Source organism: Hemitrygon akajei, chromosome 19 (assembly GCF_048418815.1).
Source record: "Hemitrygon akajei chromosome 19, sHemAka1.3, whole genome shotgun sequence".
In the NCBI taxonomy this organism is placed as follows: domain Eukaryota; kingdom Metazoa; phylum Chordata; class Chondrichthyes; order Myliobatiformes; family Dasyatidae; genus Hemitrygon; species Hemitrygon akajei.
This window is the reverse complement of record NC_133142.1, coordinates 23,207,935-23,227,771: the sequence shown is the minus strand read 5'-3', so window position 1 is coordinate 23,227,771 and position 19,837 is coordinate 23,207,935. Positions and strand designations below refer to the sequence as shown.

The 19,837-nt window shown below is 40.6% G+C and overlaps 1 protein-coding gene across 1 annotated transcript in view; it reads left to right on the top strand.

Moving 5' to 3' along the window:
• Window positions 1–19,837, top strand: part of dnah12 (dynein, axonemal, heavy chain 12) — a 160,435-nt gene that overhangs the window by 66,729 nt on the left and 73,869 nt on the right. Inside the window, exons 23-30 of the mRNA XM_073072245.1 lie at window positions 3,377–3,533; window positions 3,629–3,801; window positions 4,848–5,000; window positions 6,367–6,606; window positions 13,798–14,043; window positions 14,519–14,638; window positions 15,807–15,916; window positions 17,676–17,859. Of these exons, the coding sequence (XP_072928346.1) occupies window positions 3,377–3,533; window positions 3,629–3,801; window positions 4,848–5,000; window positions 6,367–6,606; window positions 13,798–14,043; window positions 14,519–14,638; window positions 15,807–15,916; window positions 17,676–17,859 (1,383 nt within the window). The remainder of the gene's footprint in view (window positions 1–3,376; window positions 3,534–3,628; window positions 3,802–4,847; window positions 5,001–6,366; window positions 6,607–13,797; window positions 14,044–14,518; window positions 14,639–15,806; window positions 15,917–17,675; window positions 17,860–19,837) is intronic.

Below are 19,837 nucleotides of genomic sequence, written 5' to 3'. Positions count from 1 at the left end.
TTGGGATTTCTGAAAATTAGTTAGAACAGAAGCAGTAGGACACAGGTACAGCAATTGGATCCAAGAGATGAAACTTTGGCCGAGGTCAAATTTTTCTAAGACTGCAAAAATGTAGTTCCACTCTATACGGTCAAATGCTTTCTCCGCATCAAGGGAGATAACACATTCAGGAGTCCCAGTTGGAACTGAGTATAAAATATTAAATAGACGCCGAATGTTTAAAAAAAAGGGAGACAGTTTTTAATAAAGCCTGTTTGGTCATCAGAGATAATGGAGGGAATAACTGTTTCTAATCTATGAGCCAACACTTTAGCTAAGATCTTTACATCAACATTGAGCAGAGAGATCGGCCTGTACGAGGAACACTCTGTTGGGTCTTTGCCCTTTTTTAAAAGAAGAATAATAGATGCCTCATTGAAAGAGGGTGGCAATTTGCCGTAATTAAACGAGTCAGATAATACTGAAAGTAACTGAGGAGAAAGAAGTGAGGAGAATGATTTATAAAATTCCACAGGGAACCCATCAGGTCCAGGAGATTTCCCTGAGGACAGTGCAGAAATTGCAAAAGATATTTCTTCTGGTGATATAGACGCATTGAGTTTGGCTTTGAAATCAGATGAAAGTGAAGGAATATTCAGATTCTGTAAAAATTGATCCACAGAGATATTGTCATTCAGGGATTCAGAGGAATAAAGCCGAGAATAAAAATTTTTAAATGCGTCATTAATTTCTAAATGATCCGATGTAAAGTCTCCGTTCTCCTTCCGGATCTTTGTAATATGTTGTTTGGCTTTGGAACGCCTCAGCTGATTGGCTAGGAGTTTACCAGACTTATCCCCATGAATGTAAAAGCGGCTCTTGCTTTCGAGAAGTTGGCATTCGACAGGTTGAGTGGACAGAAGGTTAAATTTAGTTTGGAGTTCAACGCGCTTCTTGTATAATTCAGAGTTCTTAGTTTGGGCATATATTTGATCCAAATCTTTAATCTGGTTAATGAGGTCTGCTCGATCTGCACGGGATCTTCTATTGAGATTTGCTGTGAAAGAGATTATTTGACCCCTCAGATATGCTTTCATGGTGTCCCAGACAATTTGGGATGGCACTTCAGGTGATGCATTAGTGTTAAAATAAAAGGTTATCTGGTCCTTAATAAATTTTATGAAATCATCATCCGATAGTAAAGTTGAATCGAACCGCCAGTGTTTGTTCCTCTGAGGGAGACCAGGAAAGTTCAGAGAGAGGGTAATTGGGGCATGGTCAGAGATCAGTATACTCTGATAGTCACAAGAGTGGGCAAATGGGATAAGTTGGTTATCAAGTAAGAAATAGTCAATTCTAGTGAAGGTATGGTGAACATGTGAGAAAAAAGAATAATCTCTCTCTGTAGGATGGAGGAAACGCCATATATCAGAGATACCAAAATTAGAGAGAAACGATTGAATAGCTAAGGCAGATTTAGTAGGTGATCTGGTAACAGAGGACGATCGGTCCAGTTTAGGATCCAACCAACAGTTGAAGTCACCACCCAATATAAGAGAGTATGAGTTTAAGTCTGGTAGTGAGGAAAAAAACCGTTCAAAAAAGTTAACATCATCAAAGTTGGGGGCACACTTTCATTCTTCTCACCTTTCAACTTTACCAATAGACCTACCCTTCTGCATGACCTAGGTCCACTGTTCCTTTACCCCACAACAATTGTTCTCCTTCCACTGATGTCAGAGCTAAAACCCTCCAGGATCTTGTGCTTTTAGAATTATAGCATCTTGATTATCACTGAACTTAATTGCTTTACATCAGCAGCAGTAATTCCATATATAACCACATAACAATTACAGCACAGAAACAGGCCATCTCGGCCCTTCTAGTCAGTGCTGAACACTTACACTCACCTAGTCCCACTGACCCGCACTCAGCCCATAACCCTCAATTCCTTTCCTGTCCATAAACCTATCCAATTTTACTTTAAATGACGATACCGAACCTGCCTCTACTGTTTCTACTGGAAGCTCATTCCACACAGCTACCACTCTCTGAGTAAAGAAATTCCCCCTCGTGCTACTCTTAAACTTTTGCCCCTTAACTTTCAAATCATGTCCTCTTGTTTGAATCTCCCCTACTCTCAATGGAAAAAGCCTATCCACGTCAACTCAGTCTATCTCCCTTATTATTTTACATACCTCTATCAAGTCCCCCCTCAACCTTCTATGCTCCAAAGAATAAAGACCTAACTTGTTCAGCCTTTCCCTGTAACTTAAGTGCTGAGTTCCCTCCCTGTCCACCTCCATTCATCCTATAAATCATTCCATAAAGTATATCTCTTTGGCTAAGCTTTAGATAATCTACAGCAGCATTTCTCAGTGACTTCATGCAACACTGTTCATAAACATTCTTGAAGAGATCCTTTTGCCACCTTAAATGAACTATTCATAAAAGCTCAGAAGATGCAGTTTCCATGGTTTCACTCTTCTTTTTCATCTGTTCAAGTGAAATAGCGATTTAAATCCCTTTGGCAATTAAACTTGCCGTGTTGACTGCTCATTATGTAGATTCCTCTACTCCGGAGAGAACAAATGCAGATTGGATGATTGCTTTGTTAAACACTACTCAGCCCATAAACATAATTTCTGTACTTGCCACCTCGATTCTACTTCTGAGTGCCACTGCAAACTCAACTTCCAGTTGAAACGGGCTGAACTTACCTAGTTTAGCTAATATACAATGCCATATCAAGGTTACTACTAAATTCTTGATGAAATGGGCTCTGATACCAATCAGTTCAGTTAAAAGTAGCACCATTTTCAAATGTTCACCACATAGACTACCACTTTCATGAGAGCAGTTAGGGATGGGCAATGAGTTACTCTGACAAGAGATGATCTCATTCCACAAATGAATGAAACACTTCAACCTTTTGGGCTTCACTATCTTAATAACCACAATACCCTTTTTCTTCAGCAACAGGTGCTGGCAATGAATTGTACATAACTCCTCCTAACTCGTCATTTGTTTCTCGCCCCCTTGCCATCTCTTTTGTTTTGCACCTTTCCCCTTTCACCTTATTTAGTCAATGTGAATTTTCACCTTTCCACAGACGGTTCTTTCATTTTCTTTTCACCTTACTGAATGAGTGAAATGAGTTTCAGAGACAGTATATGATGGGATGATGCTAGTTTGTAGCATATTACTGCTACCAATCAGGGATGGAATTCTGATGTTAGTTTGTAGTTACTTTTTTCAGTGCTAGTAATGTAGAGGTATGACACTAGACTAAAGCTTTAAAATGAAATATTTTCAATATACATCGAGGAAGTGTCCAATAAACAAATTACACTAATAGCTTTAGAAATATTAATCATCAAGATTCTTTTGTTTTTAGGGCCTTAAAAAATACATCGCCAAACTTCTGCAACAGCTGAATGATATTGTGGAGCTGGTGAGAGGAAAGCTTTCCAAACAGACTCGTATAACACTTGGTGCACTAGTAACTATTGATGTACATGCCAGAGATGTTGTCGAAGACTTAATTGAAAAAGGTTTGCAGCAATTTGTAAATAAACATGAGAACATAGATTTAGTATGATTATAGATTAGGTTCTGTTGTAGTAATTTTAACAATTCTTTGCAACAGAGGTCTCACATCAGACTGACTTCCACTGGCTTGCTCAACTTCGCTATTACTGGACAAATGAGAATGTCCGAGTTCACATTATCAACTGCAATGTCAAATATGCTTACGAGTACCTAGGTAACTCGCCACGGCTGGTGATTACTCCACTGACAGATCGATGCTATCGCACTTTGGTAAGGTCATAAACATGGACTGTAAATTTGCAGTTTCTTTAAACTTAGTCCAATTTTAAAAATGTAGATATAGGATGCAGATGATAAGATTCCTAGAAGCTTTTTCCAGGTCCCTTCTGCAACCCCAGGGTAGCTTGATAGAACAACCAGAAAATGGTAAGTTCTTCCTCAATGAGAGCTTTTTTTTCTTGGTGCATCTTTAGTACACATAACCCATCTGTCTGCCCTGCAAAATCAGTAATGCTACATGTGGACTCAAGCTCACATAATAATACTTAAAAATAAAAAAATGCATTTAACAAACAAATAATTAAATATATTTAAATCAAACAGATTTTTAAAGAATCATTTACTTCCAATTTATCTGGTAGCTGTTTCATCCTACTCATTTCAATAGGACCACTGCATTCACAGCTGCTCATTTGGCAGATTTCCAAGCCTTAGAATTAGGAGGTTTGTGCTATTTGGGTGGATTCCACTACAGTGCAGATGTGTTAAAACATCAGCTCACTGGAGAGAAGAGGAGACTTCAGCCTGCATGCCTCTTTGCTTTCTCAATAAGCCATGTATGGGGAACCTTTACCAAATGCCTTGTTGAAATCCATATACACTACATCTACTGCTCTTCCTTCATCAATGTGTTTAGTCACATCCTCAAAAAGTTCAATCAGGCTCGTAAGGTACAACCTGCCTTTGACAAAGCCATGCTGACTATTCCTAATCATATTATGCCTCTCCAAATGTTCATAAATCCTGCCTCTCAGGATCTTCTCCATCAACTTACCAACCACTAAAGTAAGACTCACTGGTCTATAATTTCCTGGGCTATCTCTACTCCTTTTCTTGAATAATGGAACAACATCTGCAACCCTCCAATTTCTTTGATAATAGAAGAGCATGATTGCTGTGTTTCCTTCAATTATCCCTGAAAATGGAATTTAAATAGTTAGTTAGCAGCAAACATTATTTTTGTGACTTTAAAATAACAGTAACACATCCGAGCTCGTGTGGAGAAAACACTGACCAGAGGATTTTCTTTCTGACAGATCGGAGCCTTTTACTTGGACTTGGGAGGAGCACCCGAAGGCCCCGCAGGGACAGGCAAGACAGAATCAGTTAAAGACTTGGCCAAAGCAGTTGCTGTACAATGTGTTGTTTTCAACTGCTCCGATGGGCTGGACTACATTGCTATGGGCAAAGTAACTTGAATTTCAAAATCCATTCATGATACAACTGAATGACATTATAGTGTAAATTGTAGGTTGTGGCTGGGGGGTTTTCTTTTTGGTACGAGAAAGCAAGATTTGCTTTGATGTGTCACCTAAGAAATATTTCAAAGCATTTTATGTTCAGTTACCTTGAAGTGCGGGATCTGTTGCGATGTAACTGAACAGTGCACCTACTTTGTGTGAAGAAAGACCAGTAAATAACAATAAGCGGATGGCTTTTGATGATCCGGGTTCGGAGGAGGATATAGGTTTACAATTGCTCTTGTCTGAATAGACTCCTGAAAGCTCACATTTCCTCCTCAAAGGACATGCTGTCAATTTAGCACCTTAATCTGAAGAACGGCATATATAGTCAAACATTGTTCCATTGATGCTAAATTGCTTTTAAAGAATGGCTTGAACCTGTTTTTACTTCAGACTGAGCATGGAATTTACGCTAACAGATAGATTCTGGACAGGTCTCCCATTTTTGACTGCTTGTCCAGCTTTTCTCTTTTGATATAGAATAGTATTTTTCATGTAGCGTCCAATGATTTTTCATGTTAATATACTGCTAGGTATAATAGCATTGCTAGTTTACTTACTGCGTACTATGCGCCAGTGTTTAGGGCCACAATAAAGATCGTCCAGCTCTGTCTGTGTGGAAGGGTTCTTCATTGCTGTTTCTGTGACAATTGTTTATTAGCCCCTGAGCTGAACCCCTGAACCTGGAGGACCAGTGGACCACTCTTAGACTGTTTGGCATGAGTGACCCAAAGCACCAGGCCCTGACTCCAGCCAACATGGCTCTCCAGGTCATTGAGGCACACAAGCCTCCAAACCCTACAAGGTTATGGTCCCTTTGGAGGAATAGCATTGCACAATGCAGTTAAATTTCAATGACTTTTATGAATAGAGCATGAGAATCTATGAGAATCACCATTTCATTAAATTAAAGGCTGCACTTCTAGCTTTGATAGATGTCTGCGTATATAAGACATCTGCCATTTAGGCTGCAAAATGAGTGCCAGGCAACGCTTAGCTGGAGCATTGCCGACTGAAATTGGTTCACAATTTTCCACGTTGGGAAAACCATTAGCTCTTAACGGGGAAGCTTGTTTTCAAAGTGCCGTGTCCATTGCAGCCTGACTTTTTAAAAGGCTGCTCAACCATGTGACCCATCTGTATTCTTTTGCTAAGCACTCTTTAGGTTGCCAGGTGCATTGAATCGGCACTGCATTTAATATAGAGATCACAAGGTGTGCTGTGATATCTTCCTTATTACCTCTTTGCCATGAAACATCTGTGGAGTGTTACGTAAAATACAATATTTGTGAAAGCGTTGTTTTATTTTCAGTTCTTCAAGGGGTTGGCCTCCTCGGGTGCTTGGGCATGTTTCGATGAATTTAATCGTATCGAGTTGGAAGTTTTATCTGTGGTGGCTCAGCAGATCCTCTGCATCCAAAGAGCAAAACAAAACAATCTTGAGACCTTTGTTTTTGAGGGGACTGAACTGCGGCTGAATAGAAATTGCTTCGTTGCTATTACAATGAACCCAGGGTATGCAGGACGCTCAGAATTGCCTGACAATCTGAAGGTACAAGCTATTTTATTTTTATACAATACCTGGAGGTTAATTACAGGACAAAGTCTCTAGCTGAATTATGAATCCAATTGTAGCAACTTTTAACGCCTGAATCTGAGTTCCTGAGTAGAGTTATAAGCAAGGAATAACTCCTGATCCACAACAGAATGTGATTGCATCCAAAAAGTAAGGGATCATTGCAATATGAGTGAAACCCAAGATCTTTTGTTCTTATTTTATTGTCCATGACAAAAATGATAAAATAATGTCAATGGTCTCCCTAATGTAAAACAGTATAGATTGAAAGTGGCGCGGTTATTCTTTGTTGCAGTCTGGAAGGCAGTAAGACCATAAGAAACAGGAATAGGAACAGGTCATTTGGACTCCAAGCCGTATCTGTTAGTCAATAAGGTCATATACAGTGGGTTTGGGTTAATTGAGACTCATTGGGGCCAGTACATTTTGGCCAAATTAAGTGGCTGCCCTAATTAGCTGAAGTTTCATGGAAATAGTTTTAAAAAGGTATAAAAAAGACAAACAGAGTAGCAAATTCAAAGGTTCATTTATTATTAAAGTATACAACTCTGAAATTTTTTGATTCTTCAGGTAGCTATGGAACCAAGAAGGGAAAGCAGCACGATCACCAACCCCCAAATCCCACCTCCATGCAAAAAAAACAGTCATATAGACTCCCAAATCCCACCTCCATGCAAAAAAAACAGTCATATAAACTCCCAAATCCCACCTCCATGCAAAAAAAAACAGTCATATAAACTCCCAAATCCGTCCTCCTACACGAAAGAATGAATAAAATGGATCAGGCTCATTTACCCCCAAAAACCCTCCATGCACAAAAGAAGAGAAGATTGGGTGAAAAATACACAGAATACTAAAACTATAAGACTGAAAAAAGAGTCTAGAGTCCAAAGTCCAAATCTAAAACACAGAAAAAACCTGGACAGCACTCTCCGCAGCTGGCCTTTCCATCTCCAGAACAGAGCAATGAATCAAAAAGGCAATTATGTATTTAAATGAATAACAGAACACTACCAATACCACTACAGTACTATAAAACTGTGTATTAGATCCTAACACTTATTGACAGAGAAACTCATCTGTGTCATGTTCTTTTGACAGTAAATGAGCAAAATCAGAGCAGACTCCTAGTACAGGTAATGGACTGCCTTTATGCAATGCTGTCAACAATCGTATCCTCCAAACCTTCAAATTCTTCGTAGTTCCTCATTGGTTAAAGTAGTGAAATCATTTCATTTTCATTCCCAGCTGTTTCTGGCATCTCCAAGCCTGAATGCTTGAAACTACAGCAAACAAAACAGTTCTAAATTGTCTTACTACTTATTACAGTGTAGGGTCTGATGGTCACTCCAGTGTACGCACAGACGTTAGTTATAAACTGTGGCAACAGTTTCCTCCCCCAATTAAATGGCTTAGTGTCTAAATAAACAAACAGAATCCTGGCTTTTTCTTGATTAGTTTTTGTTCTTTAAGACTTGTCCCAAATAAACGTCTGTCTCAATCACCCAATGGCCCAATTAACTGGAATCCACTGAATTATCCAACTTTCCTCAAGTCCATTTTCAACCTGTACCAAAAATCCTTTACTGATCAAAAAACATTGTTCTCAGCTTTGATTATATTTAAAGATTCAGCCTTCAGAACTTGCTCAGGCAAAATATTCCTGTGATTTACAATTCTTTGAGAGAAGAAATCTCCACTCATTTCTCTCTTAAATGGGAATCCTTTTTTCTCTGAATTTATGCACTCTAGTTCTAAAGGGGAAATACCCTTCCAGAATTTACCAAATCAAACCTGCTAAGATATTCTAATGTCTCAGCAAGACCACCTCTCATTCTTCCAAATCCCAGCGTGGACAAACCCAATCTGTTCATCCTTTTCCTCCGTTCCTACGATTATCCTCGTGAATGTTCTCTGAACATCCACCAATGGTGATATATCGTTCCTTAAATAAGAGAACTAAATCTATTTACAGATGTAGCCAGGTTAGTGCCTTGTACAGTTACATGACTTACAGTTGTATGACTTACTTAACTAGGTACTCCAGCCTTGTTGGAATATAAGCTTTCATTCCATTTGGCTTCCCAAATTCTACTCTTTCTTACACTGGACTCCATTTGCCAGCTTACAGGCCACCTACTTCTTGCTCATTTAACATCTTGAATCCTCCTCACAGGTTGCCCACCTTTCTACTCCCCCCCCCCAACCTCATTTTTCTATCATCACACACACACACACACACACACACACACACACACACACACACACACACACACACACACACACACACACACACACACACACACACACACACACACACACGCTCTTCCTTCCTTTTAGTGACTAATACATGTTGTAAATGCAGTAGCTGTGGCCACTACACTGATCTTTACAGTTCCCAGCAGATCTCAGGTTGCCAATTTGAAAGTGACTCTGTCCCTACTCACTGTTTCCTTTTGTTTAGTCAATTCTCTACTCAAGCTAGTCTACTGACCCACTGAGTTCCTCCAGCAATTTGTGTGTTGCTTTGGATTTGAAGCATTTGCAGAATGCATATGAACAGGCAGCTCTGGGAATAGAGATGCAGATTATGTGCAAACTCTAGTTAGGCCACACTTGGAGTACTGTGTCCAGTTCTGGTCGCCTCACTATAGGAAGGATGTGGAAGCATTGGAAAGGGTACAGAGGAGATTTACCAGGATGTTGCCTGGTTTAGAGAGTATGGATTATGATCAGAGATTAAGGGAGCTAGGGCTTTACTCTTTGGAGAGAAGGAGGATGAGAGGAGACATGATAGAGGTGTACAAGATATTAAGAGGAATAGACAGAGTGGACAGCCAGCACCTCCTCCCCAGGGCACCACTGCTCAGTACAAGAGGACATGGCTTTAAGTTAAGGGGAGGGAAGTTCAAGGGGGATATTAGAGGAAGATTTTTTATTCAGAGAGTGGTTGGTGCGTAGAATGCACTGCCTGAGTCTGTGGTGGAGGCAGACACATTAGTGAAATTTAAGAGACTACTAGACAGGTATATGGAGGAATTTAAGGAGAGGGGTTATATGTGAGGCAGGGTTTGAGAGTCAGCACAACATTGTGGGCCGAAGGGCCTGTAATGTGCTGTACTATTCTATGTTCTATGTTCTATTACTATCAACACATAAGCTCTTGTGAAGCTTGTTTGTTTGGACCTCTCTGTTTCCTTTTATGTACTGTACTTAAACAAGCTCTTATTGTCATACATTCCTTCGTGGGTAAGGAGACCGACTCTGTTAACAGTACTCTGTTCTCAGCAAGGCTCAATGCAAATATAATCAGATTTCCTTATTTGTGTAATCAAACCCTCATCTGTATAAAGGCTAACATACCACCTGTTCTCTTAATTGCCTGCTGTCTGCATTTTGGCTTTAATTAATGGATGTACAAGCACATTTAGGATCCCTTTGAACATCAGCCCTTCTCAGTCTTTCATCATTTGAGAAATGTGTTCGGCTTCCCTGAGTGGATGGCTTCAAAGTTTTCACTTCATGTTGCATCTGCTTTGTTTTCACCTCAGCTTGTCCACAACTCCCAGCATTTTCTGTTCATTTCCATTCTCTTTCCTAGTTTAATATCATAAGCAAACTTTGAAATATGATGTTTGATCCTCAGTTGTTGATACGGGTTGTGAACTCGGTGGTGGGGCTCAGCACCAACAATGATGAGATGGCCCACGGAGAGGAGGTGGAAGAGCTCTAGATCTGGTGCCAGCAAATAACCTCTTCCCAAATGCTAACAAGACAAAGGAGATGGTTGTCGACTTCAGAAGAACTCACAACACTCACACCCTTCTTAACGTCAGTGGCACAGCAGTGGAAACTGTGAGCAAGTGCACGTGTTGCACAACCTATCTTGGTCCCAGAACATCTCCTATGTCATCAAGAAAGCTCACAGTGCCTCTTCTTTCTTAGGAGGCTGAAGAGAGCTGGGCTATGCTCATCAATACTCACAACCTTCTACAAATGTGCTGGAGAGAATGCCCTAACATGCTGCATCACTGTTGTGGTACGGAAACTGTACTGTGATGGACTGGAAGGCTCTACAATGGGTGGTCAAAACTGCCCAATCCATCACTGGCGCTAGCCTACCCACCATCAAGGACATAAAAACAGAAAGATGCTGGAGAAAGGCCAGCATCTCATACTCATGCAGGATCCCACCCACCCTGCTCATGGACTGCTTGTCCCACTCCCATCAGGGAGGAGGCTACATAGCATCCACACCAGGTCCACCAGACTCAAAAACAGTTAGTTTCCCCAAGCTGTGAGACTGATTAACACATCCACCTGCTAACCCACCCCATCACATCCCCCTCCACCATCGCTTTATCATTTTGTGTCAGAGCCACATTACATACAGACACGCTAGAGCCCAGCGACAAAGGAGAGTCATTGTGGATGTTGTTTGCTTGGATTTTCAGAAGGCCTCTGACAAGGTGCTTCACAAGAGGCTGCTAAACAGGATACGAGCCCATGGCATTACAGGAAAGATATGAGCATGGATAGAAGATTGGCGGACTGGCAGGAGGCAAAGAGTGGGAATAAAAAACACCTTTTCTGATTGGCTGATAGTGACTAGTGGTTTTCCACAGGGATCGGTGTTGGGACCCCTTCTTTTTACGCTATTTGTCAATGATTTGGATGATGGCCCACCAGCATTTTGTGTGTTGTTGTTTGAATTTCCAGCATCTGCAGATTTCTTCGTGTTGGATTACGGAATTGATGGCTTTGTGGTCAATTTTGCAGATATGAAGATAGGTGGAGAGGCAAGTAGTGTTGAGGAAGCAGGCAAAGAAGGGACAGATGTGATGTAGTGTAGAGAAGTGTCTTTATATACTGTATGTCAGTGTATTACAACAGTCCTCCCTTACAATTGCATGGCTTTAACCTTGTTTACTAACTTTTGTTGTGAGAATTCAGAATACCGCTAGTTTTCTAATATTTCTTTTACTCATCATATCCTCAAATAACTGTAGATTCATCGAATGTGATTTTCCGTCCCTGAGTCCATTTTCCTCTGCTAAATGCTTTTATTCCATAAAGTTTCTGTTATTATATCTTTTTTTAAAAAATCCTATAATTTCTCCTAATATTAACGTTAGGCTAACAGCTCAGTAAATTTCCCCCCCATTTCTCAAATAGTGGGTTTGCGTATGCAGACCACCATTCTACGGATGACAACCAGAACATCAATTATTTCTAAACTTACCACCCAAAGAACTAGGATATGCTGTAGCTCTTCAGTTCTTTGGGATTTTTCAGATGTCACCAACCTGTCCCATTTGTCTCTTTTGGTTTAGACACTTACAGTTCAACCATGTTAGATTATTTCCGTTTAATTGCCTAATCTTTTTTGCCTCATTTATTGTCTCAAAACGGTCACCAATATAAGATAGAGTTAAGATGAAACATTTTCACCTAGGGAGTCATAAATATTTTGCAAACCTCCCTAAAGGACTTAGTACATGGTAAGGTTTTAGGCATGCAAGGAATTGAGACAAAATGGGGTTGGCATCAGAAAATGGGACTGTGATGAAAATTTGGCCTTGATCTTATTGAATGATGGTGTAGACAAGAGAGCTTTGCTGACATACATCTGTTACTTTTTTAAAAATATGCTTATTTTGTGACATAAAGAAGTACGTAACAGGACAGGCGTTTCTCACTGGATAAAAATCTGTGTTGGAAATCAACTTCACATTCAGTCTATTTCTATTCTCCATTGGTGTCAGTAACTGTAAAATAAAGTGAGGTCCAAAACTGACATCTGACATGAATCTGACTTGTTCCCAGTTAGGAAAGCTTTTGGTTAGGGTATAAACCAAGTGCTTTTCAAAGAAGTGGGGCATTAGAAAACAAAAATGAAAAAAAGTTTAAATATTCAGATTCCAAAATCATCACTGTTGTCTATCTTATTTTAAGTATCCACTATCAGGCATATAAGACAAGAAATCTGGAAGAGTAATATTTTTATTTTACGGTATTATTGAAAACCAAGCTTTTCTGCAACAGAATGTGATTGTATCCATTCCTGGATTGAGTTGCATTTCTGTGTATAAATTTGTTCAGACATTTCTAGCTGTGGTACACCCTTGCATAGTGGATATAATTTCAAAAGCAGAACATACAATAAATGAGATCATTCACTGTCCAACACTCAGTTTGGTCCCAGTCCTCCTGCTATTGTAGCAATTCTCATAAAACTAATCTTGCCTCAGCTTCCTGATTGCGGTTATAATTTTTCACACCCTCTCTTTCCCACAAGGCATAGACCTCTAGCAAATAACCTCTCCAGACCCCAAAAGAGCCTTTGCTGTCTGATCAGGATGCTGGGAATGAGAAAGTGGCATGTTGTCGTCTGCTTATGAAGACGTGAAAAAGGAGAAATAATTGCTGAGAGTGGCTGAGAAAGAGTTGATGTGAGCCATGTCGGGTGATTTTAGTGGGACTGTCCCTGTATGGTCCTCCACTAAAAAAAGGCCTTGAAAGGGGAAGTGGGAAGTAACTTCTTCACTAAAGCCTGCAGGCTAAACCAATGTGCCCCTGATGTAAAAGTCATGTAGACATAATATTCAGAAACTCAGAAGTTTATTACTCTTTTGCCTAATTTAATAGCAAAGTCTTCATGTTGGTTAGTTATCTAACTTGAGTGTTTGTACTATCATTGCATAGAATATAAAATTACTGAAATGCCTACATCATCTGGTTAACAAATTTGTCTTTTCAAAAAAAAAATCTCTATTCCTTGGAAATTTATTTCTGGTTGATAATGCTAAGCGTCTCAAGGTAGTGAGACTGCCTCATAGGTTCACGCCTTTGAAGTCAGTAGAACGAATTCCGGAATCAGAGCAGAAAGCCCCAGTAAAATTCATATCCAGCTGCCGTCTGGCAATAACCTTCTAAGTGAACACCTGAAAATTCAAATCTTGTTCCAATAAGCATTAGGCTGACAAAAAAATATTATGTTTACCATTAAAATATGTTAACTGTTCCTATTTAATGGAACTTGTAAGAAAAAGAAGTCTTCTCCTGAAATAAATCATAATGATCTGGAATCAGCTGACTGAAAGGAAGGTAGAAGCAGAATTTGTAGGAGCTGATGATTTCTAAATCTGGAATTTCTCTGTTGTTCAGGTTCTATTCCGGACAGTGGCGATGATGGTTCCTAACTATGCACTGATCGCTGAAATCTCCCTGTACTCATATGGTTTCCTTAATGCCAAGCCATTGTCAGTGAAAATAGTGATGACATACAGGTTGTGTTCAGAGCAGCTCTCATCGCAGTTCCACTACGATTACGGTATGCGTGCAGTGAAAGCTGTCTTAGTTGCAGCTGGCAACTTAAAGCTGAAGTTCCCCACGGAGAATGAAGATGTTCTGGTGAGCTGTTTAAATATCGTCAACCTGCTGCATATGTTCCATTTTATTATTATATTTAAGATAGTCTTTGAGATTTTATTACTGCCTTTGAGAACTTCGCAAAAGTAATTAGAAGATGACAATCATTGCACTTTTAGTCATAGTCAATTACAAGTGCTTTCTGAATACAAGATCTGTATAATTTAAGTCTCCATTTATCAAGTCAGCACTACCTTATCTCTCTTATCAAAAGCTGTAGGAAAACTTTGAAGTTTATGAAATGAGATTTTACGTTTTAGAGGCACTGAAAATGGTCTTTTTTTATTCTAGAGCAGGGGTTCCCAACTTTATTATGCCATGGACCCCTACCATTAACTGAGGGGTCCGTGGACCCCAGGTTGGGAACCCCTGTCCTAGAGGTATGTACTCATCTGTATTTTTGATGAATTTGCAGTGGTTCTGTTGAAATAATTTGAACAAAACATTTATTTTCTAGTTACTGCGATCAATCAAAGATGTAAATGAGCCCAAGTTCCTATCCCACGACATTCCATTGTTCAATGGTATCACAAGTGATCTGTTTCCAGGGGTCAAACTTCCTGAAGCTGATTACCAGGTTAGAATTGTTTTTGGTGATTGTATCGTTCGTTCATTATGCGCTGTGTTGTATGATGTGGGCAATCACAGTCTTTCCATGATCATGGTTGTTCTTGGCAAATTTTTCAACAAAAGTGGTTTGCCATTGCCTTCGTCTGGGCCGTGTCTTTACAAGATGGGTGACCCCAGCCATTACTGATACTCTTCAGAGATTGTCTGCCTGGTGTCAGTGGTCGCACAACCAGGATTTGTGAGTACCAGCTGCTCGCATGACCATCCACCACCTGCTCTCATGGCTTCATGTGACCCTGATCGAGGGGCTAAGCAGGTGCTACACCTTGCCCAAGGTGATCTGCAGGCTAGCGGAGGGAAGAAGCGCCTTACACCTCCTTTGTTAGAGACATATCTCCACCTCGCCAATAATTACAGTGACATGCCTATAAGTTAGTTCATGTGTTGACAGCAGATTACAATGTTTCAGGGCTGAGGGATTTCAGCAACAAAGTGTAAGGCTAGAGATGTGTGGGTTCTCCTAAAGAAGGTAAGAAGACATTTTAATAGAAATGTACAATATCATGATAAAGTTATGATCAACAGGTTCAACAGAGAAAATCTGTTTTTATTACCATATGATCAAGGACCAGAGGCACACATTTAAAATAAAGGGTCAGTGATATAGGAAGTATCTAGGCAGAAACCTTCTATATACAGAAAATGAGTTGACCTAAAATTCACTGTCTGTAAACTGTGACAGAAACAGAGACAATCAGAACTTTCAACAGCAGATACCTGTCTGGACACGCCCCCCCTGCTGACTGCTCTTGTGGCTCCTCCCACTGACTGTGGCTCCTCCTACAGACCCCGGTATAAAGGTGATTGGAGACTGAGCCCCGGCCTCATTCTCCAGGATGTAGCGTGGTGGTCAATTGCTGCTCGTTCTTTCTTCCAGCCAATAAAAGCCTATATCTTGCCTCACGCCTCCGAGAGTTATTGATGGTGCATCACACACAAAGAAAATTACTTGCAGGGCTGAAAGTAGTCCCCTACTACATTGTAACAATTCCAGGATTCTGGAAATGTGGAAAAACATAATATAAATAATATTACGTTACATTGCCAAACACTTCTAGAAAGTTATACCCATCTTTTCTTACGTTTAAAAAAAATTGTTTCTTTTTTACAATTAGCTTTTCCTTGAATGTACGGTTGAATGCTGCCTGAAGCGAGATGTGCAACCAGTGAAGCCTTTCCTGGCCAAAATGATCCAGACCTATGAAATGATGATTGTAAGACATGGGTGAGTGAGAGCGAATACTAGAGCAGGTCTGTTTTTTTAATAAAACAATTGAAATCACTCCTAGCTATATTCCTCAGTGTAGAGTTAAAATTTTTATGGTAACTCTAAGCAATCCAAATTAAATCAGGCATTTTAGTTCAGAAAAGCATGTTTATCTTTTCTAATTCTTCCAAATTCAGGTACCTACTCCTCCCTGTCCCTTAACTCTCTCTCCTCCTGATCTACCCAGTTCCATCTAAGCCAAACTCACCCCAATCACTGTATTTCTTTACCCTCGCCTCCAACAGCACCCACTCCCTTTGTGCATCATCCAAGCTCTCCTCGAACAGGGTATCCTCCCCCTACTTCTCCCATCTGCACCTCATTAGGTTCCATGCTCCACCTTCCTTTCCAATCAGATTCCACCATCTGCTGCCCCTTGTTGTCTCCATATATCCTCTTCCTCCCTCCTCCCTCCCTCCCTCCCTCTCTCTCTCTCTCTCCTTCTCTCCTTCTCTCTCTCCTTCTCTTGCTCTTTCTGCTCTTCCACTCCTCACCTGGATCCACCTATCCTTTGCCAGTTCTTCCTCCACCTCTTAAGTGACCTCTTTAAGTTCACTTGAAGGGTCCCGACCCAAAATAAGTGGCCTCAGCAGTTTGTTATCTTGCTCCTGATCCCAGCATTTACAGTCTCTTCTGTCTAAATTTATCTGTTTAAATAAGTTTGCCTGATCCAAAATGGCGCTGGTGATGCATTGCGAGCAGCTCGCAAAACTACTAAATATGCTTGTTGTGAACTACGATCAAGAGCAAATCTGCAGATGCTGGAAATCAAAGTAATACACACAAAATACTGGAGGAACTCAGCAGGCCAGGCAGCATCTATGGAAAAGAGTAAACAGTCAAAATTTCGGGCCGAGACCCTTCATCAGGACTGGAAAAAAGAGATTAGAAGCCAGAGTAAGAATTACAGAATAAGTCTGAGGAAGTTCTTTCTCTGACTTCTGATCTTTTTTTTTTCCAGTCCTGATGAAGGGTCTCAGCCCAAAACATCGGCTGTTTACTCTTTTCTGTAGATGCTACCAGGCCTGCTGAGTTCCTCCAGCATTTTGTGTGTGTTATTTCTTGTGAATGATGGCCACTGCAATCTGCAGTCTATAATTTCCCTTTAGGAAATGTACTTTTGAACTGTCTGATCAAACTAGCAATGTTGCACTCTCCCGAACCTGACTCTTGAGAATTCAGGAACGGACATCACTGGGGGCCAACACTTCGTCGAGGCCTGAGAGTGGAAACTGAGCCTGTGCTCAGCTTCATTACTCTGTGTCAATTAAAGTGATGGGCCAGCTTAAAGTGTTGAGGCTTTGAGAGAGAAAACAAACCCGGAGTTCAGTGACATCACAAGATTGTTTAATGTCACTTGTCACTTCCTGTACACAAGTGTAAAGGAGAATGTGATCAATTCCTTTCTGTTCCATTGTGCTCATTACTCTGAACACTGTGGTTAGTGACAGACAATTAACTACTGCAATTGATTTAAAGTCAATGTTAATTATTTGGATTTTCATGTACCGGTAACTTCAGAGTTTTTCTATAGCAGTTTGATTCTTCTGTACTATGGTATAAACAAGTAGCCCCACAATGAGATCTGTAATTGAATATTGAATTTCTAAGCCTTAAATTTGAAAAGTGGATCAGGAGAAAATAGAAACTAATACATGAACAATATACTATAATGTGAAAAAAAACTGTCAAATAATTTTGTTTTTCAATTAAATAGATTCATGCTGGTGGGGGAGCCGTTTTCTGGAAAGACCAAGATTTTGCATGTGTTGGCAGACACACTGACGCTTATGAATGAACGTGGATTGAATGAAGAGGAAAAAGTCATATATCGAACTATAAATCCTAAGTCAATTACTATGGGTCAACTCTTTGGACAGTTTGATCTAGTCTCACATGAGGTAAGTGATTTACATCGTTACTTAAGAATTGTTAATACAGTGGATTCCAGTTAGTTGGTCCATCGGTTAATTGGGGCAGCTGTTTACTTGGGACAACTCTTAAAGAACAAAAACTAATTGAGAACTTACCTGGGATTCCCATCATTTATTTGGGACACTGTGCCTGGTTGCCTCACTATAGGAAGGATGTGGAAGCATTGGAAAGGGTACAGAGGAGATTTACCAGGATGCTAAACACAAAGTACACTGCAGGTGCTGTGGTCAAATCAACACGTACAAAAGCTGGATGAACTCCGCAGGTCGGCCCGAAACACTGACTGCTAATTTCAACAGATGCTGCCCGACCTGCTGAGTTCATCCAGCTTTTTTACTAGGATGCTGCCTGGTTTAGAGAGTATGCATTATGATCAGAGATTAAGGGAGCTAGGGCTTTACTCTCTGGAGAGAAGGAGGATGAGAGGAGACATGATAGACGTATACAAGATATTAAGAGGAATAGATGGAGTGGACAGCCAGCGCCTCTTCCCCAGGGCACCATAGCTCAATACAAGAGGACATGGCTTTAAGGTAAGGGGAGGAAAGTTCAAGGGGGATATTAGAAGAAGGTTTTTTACTCAGAGTTGGTGCATGGAATGCACTGCCTGAGTCAGTGGTGGAGGCAGATACACTAGTGAAATTTAAGAGACTACTAGACAGGTATATGGAGGAATTTAAGGTGGAGGGTTATATGGAGGCAGGGTTTAAGGGTCAGCACAACATTGTGGGCCGAATGGCCTGTACTGCGCTGTATTGTCCTTTGTTCTTAATTGGGACAGGACACTGTTGCTGTTGCCCAACGGTTTCTAACTGCTGTCACTCGTGTTTGTGTTCAAATGCCAAACTTTATCGGTCTCTGCCATTCCTGTGGGTTCATCAGCTGTGTGAAGAGCTGCTCTCCGTATCGTACTGGCCAGGCTTGGGTATCACGTAGACAGCTGGGACACCACGTCCATGGTCAGCCCTGACCAATGGAGGGCTTAGATTGTAATTACGATTGACAGAAAATGGATCCAATGTGTTTACATCTTAAACAACATGGCAGATACACAGATAGTCTGGAACATTCAATTTTCTGCAACTTTTAAAGCCTCAAAATTCAAATAATGTACTGCCTCATGAATAAACCTTTACCTATTTTGTATATACCATATATATGTTGCCATAGTCTTAGGAAAGAATTTGTTAGGTGCATCCAGGAAGGTTATTTGATGTGGTATGTGGATTGTTCAACAAGGAAAAGGCCCGTACTTGAACTTTTATTGGGAAATGAGCCTGGTCAGGTGATCAGAAAGCCAGTATGTGAGCATTTTGGCAACAGTCATCAAAATTCCATAAGATTTCAGATAGATATTGAAAAGAATCTTCGACCTCAGTAGAAGGTGAGCCAGGGAAGCTGAACTCCAGAAAAGCAAAGGTATTAAGCAGGAGCTGGAGAGTGTTGACTGGGAGCAGATGTTATTGGATGAATCCACATCTGATATGTGGGATTCATTCTGGTCAGAATTCAGGATGAACATGGTCATGTGACAGGCAAAGATGGCAAGCTTCAGGAGACTTGGTGACAACAGAGAGAGAAGAAGTATATGTAAAGTTTAGGAAACTGAAATCAGACAGAGATAGAGGAGGGAATTTATGCCTGGAACCAGAAAAAGAGGGCCAGTCCTGAAAAAGGGTCTCGGCCCGAAACCTCAACTGTTTATTCATCTCCATAGACGCTGCCTGACCTGCTGAGTTCCTCCAGCATTTTGTGTGTCTTGCTTTGGATTTCCCGCATTTGCAGATTTACTTGTGTTTTTGAGACTACTAAGCTCGTGGGTTGGTTTCCCCCCCACATTCCAAAGATGTATCAGTTGGTAGGTTAATTGGTTATCGCAGATTTCCTGGTGGTTAGGCTCGGATTAAATTGGGGGATTGCTGCGTGGCATGGCTCGACCGGCCA